General features: G+C 43.8%; 1 protein-coding gene across 2 annotated transcripts in view; it reads left to right on the top strand.

Moving 5' to 3' along the window:
• rbpja (recombination signal binding protein for immunoglobulin kappa J region a) overlaps nucleotides 1-9,493 on the top strand; it is a 10,044-nt gene extending 551 nt beyond the window's left edge. For both annotated transcript variants that reach the window (XM_060864685.1, XM_060864684.1), the window contains exons 2-11: nucleotides 392-430; nucleotides 522-617; nucleotides 1,056-1,221; nucleotides 1,423-1,597; nucleotides 1,740-1,877; nucleotides 2,041-2,153; nucleotides 2,245-2,385; nucleotides 2,546-2,701; nucleotides 5,673-5,776; nucleotides 5,887-9,493. In XM_060864685.1, the coding sequence (XP_060720668.1) occupies nucleotides 392-430; nucleotides 522-617; nucleotides 1,056-1,221; nucleotides 1,423-1,597; nucleotides 1,740-1,877; nucleotides 2,041-2,153; nucleotides 2,245-2,385; nucleotides 2,546-2,701; nucleotides 5,673-5,776; nucleotides 5,887-6,241 (1,483 nt within the window). In that variant the 3' untranslated portion in view covers nucleotides 6,242-9,493. The remainder of the gene's footprint in view (nucleotides 1-391; nucleotides 431-521; nucleotides 618-1,055; nucleotides 1,222-1,422; nucleotides 1,598-1,739; nucleotides 1,878-2,040; nucleotides 2,154-2,244; nucleotides 2,386-2,545; nucleotides 2,702-5,672; nucleotides 5,777-5,886) is intronic.
• Nucleotides 9,494-10,229: the final 736 nt, after the last annotated feature.

Raw genomic sequence — 10,229 nt, 5'->3', positions numbered from 1 at the left:
TGCTAACTGTTAGCCTGTTTGCTATCTGTTAGCCTGTTTGCTATCTGTTAGCCTGTTTGCTATCTGTTAGCCTGTTTGCTATCTGTTAGCCTGTTAGCTCCCTGTTAGCTCACTGTTAGCCATAGATATTTTTGACTGTTAGCCTATTAGCTGCTAACGGTTTCCATCAGATATAATAACACACAAGTGTGGCTTTCACTCAGGCTTGTTTTACTCCTAAATAAAACAGAGCAGAGTTTAAAAACGTAACTGTTTACTTTTTATTTTTGTGTGTTTATTATTCATCCAAACTGTCAACCAGCTGTGTTGGATTTGCGCATGCGCAAACCTCACCTGTAAGTCTAGTGCTGCTTTGTGTAATTATATCCTTTCTTTTGATTTGTTTATGCAGGAAATTCGGGGAGCTTCCTCAGCCAAAGCGCCTTACAAGGTACAGATCTTGTCTTTTAAATTAATATGTATTCTATATTCTAGATATTGTTTTGTTAATTGACTTAAATGTGTTTTTTTTTCTTCCCCAGAGAGGCAATGCGTAATTACTTGAAGGAGAGAGGAGATCAAACGGTGCTGATATTACACGCAAAAGTTGCACAGAAATCGTACGGCAATGAAAAGAGGTGTGTGTGTTGTGCTGATGTTTTGCAGTCTCATTGGGTTACGGTGGGTTTTGATGCCATGGGTTGTGGATTCTGGTAAAAGAGGTGTTATGGGGGCTGGGACTGAGGTCTGACTAGTTAGTAGAGCATTAGGAGGCAATTCATCTGTAATATTGGTTTAAAAATGTCATATGATTTATCACCATAAAGAATGCAAGTGTCTTGAGAAAGTAAATTCAGGAACTTTTCTCCAGTGGAATGGGTGTGTCATAGATGCCAGAAAGAAACTCCAGAAATATGCAAGATGTTAGGAACATAAAATATTTATTGTATTTAAGGTTTTTCCACACTGCTGGCTCCTTTGTGTTTCACAGTGACTCTGGACACGTGTAAATTTCATGCATAAGGGTCATAAGTGAGAGTTTTTTCATCTTAAGGTCTGTAACATATTGTGTTCAGGTTCTTCTGCCCGCCTCCGTGTGTGTACCTGATGGGCTGCGGCTGGAAGAAGAAGAAGGAGCAGATGGAGAGAGAGGGATGCTCGGAGCAGGAGGCACAACCCTGCGCATTTATCGGCATCGGGAACAGTGAGCAGGAAATGCAGCAGCTCAACCTGGAGGGCAAGGTGGTGCACACACACACACACACCCAAATACATACATTCTTACACACTATTAAATCTCATTAAGAGAAGAAAAACATTGCAAGGATACTAAAAAAACAGTGTAAGTAATTATTAAGCATTTGTTTTGTCCTGATTGGTCTCACTCTTCTTCACACCTCCGTCTCTCCTCCTCTCCCTTCTTCCCTCTTTGTTTCCCTTCAGAACTTCTGCACGGCCAAAACGTTGTACATATCCGACTCAGACAAGAGGAAGCACTTCATGCTGACGGTGAAGATGTTCTACGGGAACAGTGCAGAAATCGGCGTCTTCCTTAGCAAACGCATTAAAGTCATCTCCAAACCTTCCAAGAAGAAACAGTCTTTGAAGAACGCAGACTGTGAGTCGTCATTCGATAGCAATTGATTTTTACATTTGTGTTTTTCATTTGTTAATTCAGACCTGTTTTCACTTCTGAGCATTTTAAATTAATGTAAAGGTAATTTAACATAACTCTCACTCTCTCTCTCTCTCTCTCTCAGTGTGTATAGCGTCAGGCACTAAAGTGGCTCTGTTTAATCGGTTACGCTCTCAGACAGTCAGCACCAGATATCTCCATGTAGAGGGAGGAAACTTCCATGCCAGCTCTCAGCAGTGGGGGGCCTTTTACATCCACCTGTGTGAGTCTCTCTCTCTGTCTCCCTCTCTCTTTCTCTCTCTCGCTCTCTCTCTCACACACACACACACACACACACACACACAGCTCCCAGTCACTGACTAATTTTTTGCCCTTTATCCCTGTCCAGTGTTTGACATGTCAGACTTTTTTCCTCTCCCCTGTAGTGGATGATGACGAGTCTGAGGGGGAGGAGTTTACAGTGAGAGACGGATACATCCATTACGGTCAGACGGTTAAACTGGTGTGTTCAGTCACAGGCATGGCTTTACCGAGGCTGGTGAGAATACACACACGTTTTTATCCTTATTAAAAAAACATTCTTTTTGACATTCAAGTGAAATGTTTAGTTTGTAATTTCCTGTGTGTAGATAATCCGTAAGGTGGATAAGCAGACAGCACTGATGGATGCAGATGATCCTGTGTCGCAGCTTCACAAGTGTGCATTTTACCTGAAGGACACAGAGCGCATGTACCTGTGTCTCTCTCAGGAACGTATCATCCAGTTCCAGGTGAGTGTCTGTCTCTCTGTCTGTGCGTCTCTCTCTGTCTCTCTCTGTTTCTCTCTGTCTCTCTCTGTCTCTCTCTGTTTCTCTCTGTTTCTCTCTCTCACACACGTGTACACACACACACACTCACACGTCTCCTTCACTGTAATTTGAATGTTTCCAGGCGACACCGTGTCCCAAAGAAACAAACAAAGAGATGATTAATGACGGTGCGTCGTGGACCATCATCAGCACAGATAAAGCCGAGTACACCTTCTACGAGGGCATGGGCCCTGTCACACACCCTGTCACACCTGTACCTGTGGTTGAGAGTTTACAGGTAACTTGAACATGTTCATTCAGATATAATAGCAATAACTCAGGATATCAGCAGTCTGCCGTTCTCACTAAACTGGACCAGTTCAAATTCATTGTTCAGTTTTGGGGGGAAAATATTATTACTTATTGAGATTTAGAAAATGTGCATCATTAACGGTGATGGAGACCAGAAATAAAGGTCCTCCATTTGTTTTGTCTGTAGAAATGTATCAGTACTATGTTAATTTCTGTGTGTTTGTTTCTCTCTGTGTGTGTGTTTCTCTGTGTGTGTGTGTTTCTCTGTGTGTGTGTGTGTTTGTGTGTGTGTGTGTGTGTTTCTCTGTGTGTGTGTGTTTCTCTGTGTGTGTGTGTTTCTCTGTGTGTGTGTGTTTCTCTGTGTGTGTGTGTGTTTGTGTCACTGTGTCTGTCTGTGTGTGTGTGTGTGTGTTTCTCTGTGTGTGTGTGTTTCTCTGTGTGTGTGTGTTTCTCTGTGTGTGTGTGTTTCTCTGTGTGTGTGTGTGTGTGTGTCACTGTGTCTGTCTGTGTGTGTGTGTGTGTGTTTCTCTGTGTGTGTGTGTTTCTCTGTGTGTGTGTGTTTCTCTGTGTGTGTGTGTGTTTCTCTGTGTGTGTGTGTGTTTGTGTGTGTGTGTGTGTGTTTCTCTGTGTGTGTGTGTGTTTGTGTGTGTGTGTGTGTGTTTCTCTGTGTGTGTGTGTTTCTCTGTGTGTGTGTGTTTCTCTGTGTGTGTGTGTTTCTCTGTGTGTGTGTGTTTCTCTGTGTGTGTGTGTTTCTCTGTGTGTGTGTGTTTCTCTGTGTGTGTGTGTTTCTCTGTGTGTGTGTGTGTCTGTGTGTGTGTGTTTCTCTCTCTCTGTGTGTGTGTGTGTGTTTCTCTCTGTGTGTGTGTGTTTCTCTCTGTGTGTGTGTGTTTCTCTCTGTGTGTGTGTGTGTTTCTCTCTGTGTGTGTGTGTTTCTCTCTGTGTGTGTGTGTTTCTCTCTGTGTGTGTGTGTTTCTCTGTGTGTGTGTGTGTTTCTCTGTGTGTGTGTGTGTTTCTCTCTGTGTGTGTGTGTTTCTCTCTGTGTGTGTGTGTCTTTCTGTGTGTGTGTGTCTTTCTGTGTGTGTGTGTGTGTTTCTCTGTGTGTGTGTGTGTTTCTCTGTGTGTGTGTGTGTTTCTCTGTGTGTGTGTGTGTGTTTCTCTGTGTGTGTGTGTGTTTCTCTGTGTGTGTGTGTGTGTTTCTCTGTGTGTGTGTGTGTGTTTCTCTGTGTGTGTGTGTGTGTGTTTCTCTGTGTGTGTGTGTGTGTTTCTCTGTGTGTGTGTGTGTTTCTCTGTGTGTGTGTGTGTTTCTCTGTGTGTGTGTGTGTTTCTCTGTGTGTGTGTGTGTGTTTCTCTGTGTGTGTGTGTGTGTGTTTCTCTGTGTGTGTGTGTGTGTGTTTCTCTGTGTGTGTGTGTGTGTGTGTGTTTCTCTGTGTGTGTGTGTGTGTGTGTGTTTCTCTGTGTGTGTGTGTGTGTGTGTGTTTCTCTGTGTGTGTGTGTGTGTGTTTCTCTGTGTGTGTGTGTGTTTCTCTGTGTGTGTGTGTGTTTCTCTGTGTGTGTGTGTGTTTCTCTGTGTGTGTGTGTGTTTCTCTGTGTGTGTGTGTGTTTCTCTGTGTGTGTGTGTGTTTCTCTGTGTGTGTGTGTGTTTCTCTGTGTGTGTGTGTGTTTCTCTGTGTGTGTGTGTGTTTCTCTGTGTGTGTGTGTGTTTCTCTGTGTGTGTGTGTTTCTCTGTGTGTGTGTGTGTTTCTCTGTGTGTGTGTGTGTTTCTCTGTGTGTGTGTGTGTTTCTGTGTGTGTTTCTGTGTGTGTGTGTGTGTGTGTGTGTTTCTGTGTGTTTGTGTGTGTGTGTGTTTCTGTGTGTGTGTGTGTGTGTGTTTCTGTGTGTTTCTGTGTGTGTGTGTGTGTGTTTCTGTGTGTGTGTGTGTGTGTTTCTGTGTGTGTGTGTGTGTTTCTGTGTGTGTGTGTGTGTTTCTGTGTGTGTGTGTGTGTTTCTGTGTGTGTGTGTGTTTCTGTGTGTGTGTGTTTCTGTGTGTGTGTGTTTCTGTGTGTGTGTGTGTGTGTGTGTTTCTGTGTGTGTGTGTGTGTGTGTGTGTGTTTCTGTGTGTGTGTGTGTGTGTGTGTGTGTTTCTCTGTGTGTGTGTGTGTGTGTGTGTTTCTCTGTGTGTGTGTGTGTGTGTGTGTGTGTGTTTCTCTGTGTGTGTGTGTGTGTTTCTCTGTGTGTGTGTGTGTGTTTCTCTGTGTGTGTGTGTGTGTGTTTCTCTGTGTGTGTGTGTGTGTTTCTCTGTGTGTGTGTGTGTGTGTGTTTCTCTGTGTGTGTGTGTGTGTGTGTGTTTCTCTGTGTGTGTGTGTGTGTGTTTCTCTGTGTGTGTGTGTGTGTGTGTGTGTGTTTCTCTGTGTGTGTGTGTGTGTGTGTTTCTCTGTGTGTGTGTGTGTGTGTTTCTCTGTGTGTGTGTGTGTGTGTGTGTCTCTGTGTGTGTGTGTGTGTGTGTGTTTCTCTGTGTGTGTGTGTGTGTGTGTGTGTGTGTTTCTGTGTGTGTGTGTGTGTGTTTCTGTGTGTGTGTGTGTGTGTTTCTGTGTGTGTGTGTTTCTGTGTGTGTGTGTTTCTGTGTGTGTGTGTTTCTGTGTTTCTCTGTGTGTGTGTGTGTTTCTGTGTTTCTCTGTGTGTGTGTTTATGTGTTTCTCTGTGTGTGTTTCTGTGTTTCTCTGTGTGTGTGTTTCTGTGTTTCTCTGTGTTTCTGTGTGTGTCTGTGTTTCTGTGTGTGTCTGTGTTTCTGTGTGTGTCTGTGTTTCTGTGTGTGTCTGTGTTTCTCTGTGTTTCTCTGTGTGTGTGTTTGTGTGTGTGTTTCTGTGTTTCTCTGTGTGTGTGTGTGTGTGTGTGTGTTTCTCTGTGTGTGTGTGTGTGTGTTTCTCTGTGTGTGTGTGTGTGTGTGTGTGTGTGTGTGTGTTTGTATGTGTGTGTCTCAGCTGAACGGAGGGGGTGATGTGGCCATGCTGGAGCTGACTGGTCAGAACTTTACTCCAAACCTCAGAGTGTGGTTTGGTGATGTGGAGGCAGACACCATGTACAGGTGAGTTAATGACAGAGTCCCTGTGTACTGAGTGAATATAGTGAATGTTAGAGATGTGACCTCTCTGAGTGCTGGAGGTGTAAAACCTGTGTGTGTGTGTGTGTGTGTAGGTGTGGTGAGAGTGTTCTCTGCGTGGTTCCTGATATCTCTGCATTCCGTGAGGGATGGCGTTGGGTTCGGCAGCCCGTCCAGGTTCCCGTCACTCTGGTGCGCAGCGACGGCATCATCTACTCTACAGCACTCACCTTCACTTACACACCTGAGCCAGGGCCACGCCCACACTGCAGTGCAGCAGGTGCCATCCTGCGCTCGGGCTCTGCTTCCTCGCCCTCTTCATCCTCCTCTTTGTCTTCATCTTCCTCGAGCCATATTCTGCAGTCGAGGCTCGACAGTCAGGCTGGATTCCCGACATCTGGCGGCGTTTCTTCCTCGTCCTCTTCTTCCTCTGCCATGTCCGTGTCCTAACCTGTGTGGCGATGAAAGGCAAATTTAATCCTCCACCTTTCAGGTTCTCCAATAAAGGACAACGATGTTGCTGAATGGATGAAACTCTGAGAGAAAAATCAAACTCAAGACCAGCTCTTTTTTTTTCTTTTTTTCTTTTCTTTTTTCTTTCACGGAAATAAAACGAAACTAATCGTGGCTTTTGCCAAACCGTAAAAACACGGGAAGAAAATTCTTCAGAAGGGCTCAGACGCTCCGACGTGGAAGAAAAAGGTTATCACATAGTAATATAGTTTTCAAGGACCAAGGAATATTATTATTATTTTTTATCGATGTATAATTTTATAAGCTTTAGCTAAGGTACATTTTTCACCTTTTTTTTTTTTTTCCCTTGATTTTATAACATTTAGTAACCTTTTGTTACCAAATAGTTTTGTATATTTCTCATGAGCGTTTGTGCTCGGAAGTTTAAAAAAAAAACAAAAACAAACAAAAAAAAAGAGTTTGTGCGGTTTTACTCGCCCGAGCTCTCTGTCATAGCTGCCTTTTAATCCTCGTTGGTGACTGCCTTAAATTTTCTGGACTCGTGCCGGCGTTTTATTTTGTAATACTGTTTTTACATCATGAATATTTGCCCTTTTTTTTTTTTTTTTTTTTTTTCCCCTTTCCTTTTTCCTAAACTGAAGTGTAATATTGTGTGAGATTTGGGAGAAGGTGGTTTTACTTGTTTGTTTGTTTGTTTGTTTGTTTGTTTTTTTTTAACCACACAAAGCTTTAACTGACTCATCCTGTCGCCGAGTGATACTCTGACCAATCACAAACTGCCCCAGATGTTTCTGCCCTTTCTTACTGCCAAAAAAATCTTCACCTTCCCCACGTAACAGCTTGTGTAATGCACTTAGAGCTCAAGAGCACGAAGCAGAGCTCATCACTTCAGAGGCTTTTGTTAGATCCTGATCATCACTGTGATGCTTTTAAACCCTCCACTGATTCTTGGTGTTCAGAGCTCGTGTCACGCAGCCCGGAGACTTTACCCTGATATGATGAACACCACGTGGGATGAAAGTTTACTTCCAGTAAGTCGAGACGGAATCAGGGCTTTTACTCTCTCTGACCTGGTTCATGAGCATGTGGTCTCCTGCCCACACGCAGATTAATGATCATCTCGAGTCCAAACCTCGTTAACTCAAATAGTCCAAGCTCAAAACTCCAGAAAGCTGAACCAGGAGCAGGTAAACGGATCTGATCCAGAAGTCAGTAACGTTAAATAGTTCAGGTCCAGGATAGAGTAACGGAGATGGGAGCAAAATTACAGGCAGAAATGTTTTTAAAACTCAAACACAAGACAGGTGACATCCAGAAGTCTGTAATCTAAAAGCAGAACTGGACTTAAACTACATGCCTCTGGTTCTGCAGCTCAGAGCAGCTTTCAGGAGTAGAAAGTAAGTGTGTGCGTGTGTGTGGGTGTGTAAAAGAGTGTGTTTAAAAGTGTGTGCGTGCGTGTGTTTTTTTGGGCGGTGTGTAAAAGTGTGTGTGGGGGTGTGTTTGTGTGTGTAAGTGTGTGTGTGCCTGCACACAGCATCACTAGGTCTGATCCCTGATGTAGATTTCAGCTGAATCTCAGCCTCTCTGCAGACTCTCATCATCTTACAGCGCTTTGACTTTCTTTCTTTCTTCCTTTTAAAGGGGCATTTTCTTGTTTTCTTGTCTGTTTTCTTGCCAATCAGTTTTGATGTGTTTGATGATGATGATGTTGATGATGATGATGTAGAAAGCTCGTATCCTGTGATTTAGGATGTTCATCACCTACCAGCTGATAGTGTCCAGAATCTGTGCACTTTGTTGTTTGTCTCCTGCTCTCTTTCTCTAATTCCCCCCCCCCCCCCCCCCCCCGACGGATCTTTTTGTGGCAGCTCAAACGAACCCTTTGTGCCTATGAGAAATCTCCTGAAGCCACCATCACTATTCTCACACGTGCGTCAATCCCAGAGGTCAAAGGTCACAACCTTTTCAGTGTTATTTTCTCCAGTCTCTATCAGGCTGTAACCTTCTTGACATGCCCTTGTCCTCTAGTCACTGCCCCCAGACTGGCTCCTGGGGCATTAACCACAAACACGATGGTTTGGCTTCGGATTTTACTTCGTTCGATCATGCTTTAAATTCCCGAGATGAAATTCCGAAGGGCCTCCGGTCACGACGTGCTTATAGAAATGATTAAAGACGAACTTCAGAAGCAGCTGGACCAAAACTTCTCATTATGTAAACATTTCAGAATTAGTGTTTTATTCCTCCAGCTGCTCCGGTTCTTCTTGACTTAGCAGTGTAGATATTCACTCCATAGCGGTGTGTAAAACTGTACCGGAACCCAGCCGTAGTCTTCCTGTGATGTTCCATCAAAGCCTTTTTTTTTAATGACAGAAAAACATGGCGAAGGATCAAACCTAGTGGATTAGTAACAAGTTTGCCTTATAGTTTTGTGAACAAAGTCTTTGTCTGCAAACAAATCTTCTGATAGTCATTTCAGACAGTGTTATTAAACTCCCTGATCTCTGAACATCAGCAGCCGTTTCTTCTCATCTAACTCCAGATTGTCTGTAAAACAATCACCACATTTTAGAAGGCGGAGCCTAAGTGGCATCCTGAAGTTCATTCACTTCAATGGCAGCCTTTAACTTCCTGTCCAGTTCACCTGTTGTTTATACAAGACAGGAAGTCCCACTGCTTCCTGAGACTTATGTTATTTCCATCTTAGCTAATTTTAGCCACCTATCTCTATGAAGCAAACCGTCCAATCACATCGCATCTCGTCTGACTACATTTAGGCTACATGAACTGTTTTTTTTTTTGTTTGTTTAACGAGAGAATCCTTTTCACTTGTGCCACTGTACTTGCCTTAAAAATCAAAAAGAAGTGAACCAGTTCTATAAAATGCTGTTAAATGTCTGTTGTTAAAACCTCGCCTGTTAGATCGGACCTGGCACGTGTCAGGCATCTCGGTTCAGTCTTAAACGGTCATTTTTACATAAGCCAAGATTCCAGACAGTGTGCTGCTTCCTCTGGGGACGTTACGAGTGCCAACGCTCCGAAGGGCGTCTCTGTAGCCTCGCTGCACGTCAGCATCAGCAGAAACCCCGGCTGTGTCTCAGTTCTCACGTCCACACTGCCACTCGAGGCCCGGTTCTATCGCTTTATCCCCTCGAGTCAAGTTCACTAGATGATCATTAGAAGAGGGATTCGAGTTGATGTCAGTGGAGCAATAAAATACTTAACAAATGACCGTCTGAGTTGTATTTCTCTGACCCTTACTTTATTTACACGGCTACTCAGCACGCTAGGTAACTTCACAGATCACTTCAGTTCTCTGGGGAATGTTCTGGATCTCAGTGAACTGCATTCTGACCTGAACTTAGTGTTTTATACATTGTGTTCTCACTAGACCTACAAACCCAGCACAGGCTAGCGAGCGGGTTTCGAACCCTGGTTGTGGAGAACCGGCAGTCCTTCACACTTCAGAATAAACACTAAAACTGTTGGTTTAAAAACAGTTAAATACCCCAGAATTTCCAGCTGTGGGAAACTGCTGAAGTCCTTTTGACATCTTGATCCCAGGGTTCTATGTAAATCTCCACACCAGGGTTTTCTTATTAGTGGAAGTTCCAGGTTGAAGAACCCTGAGAACCCTTGGGGACAGTGTATGGCTGATTCTGTCTGATTAAGGCACAACATTAAAATGTAAACAAACAGGAATAATTTGAATGATTAGTTGCTGAGTGGGCGGAGCTTCAGAGTCAGCAGGTGCTGATGTCAGGTTAAGTGCCCTAGTGTCGTTCACTTGTGCACTCTTGAGCGCATTATAAACGGCTCGCTCGGCTGAACGTGAAAAAGATTTGGAAACGTGACACTGCTGATAGACCCCTGTCAGTTGTGCCTGCTCATAGCGTTGAAGAATTACGATAGCACTCTATACACACACACACACACACCTGTTGTGTTCTCAGAGTTGTTGAGG

The sequence above is a fragment of the Tachysurus vachellii genome, chromosome 2 (assembly GCF_030014155.1).
Source record: "Tachysurus vachellii isolate PV-2020 chromosome 2, HZAU_Pvac_v1, whole genome shotgun sequence".
Lineage (NCBI taxonomy): Eukaryota > Metazoa > Chordata > Actinopteri > Siluriformes > Bagridae > Tachysurus > Tachysurus vachellii.
This window is presented reverse-complemented; position numbering and strand designations above follow the sequence as displayed.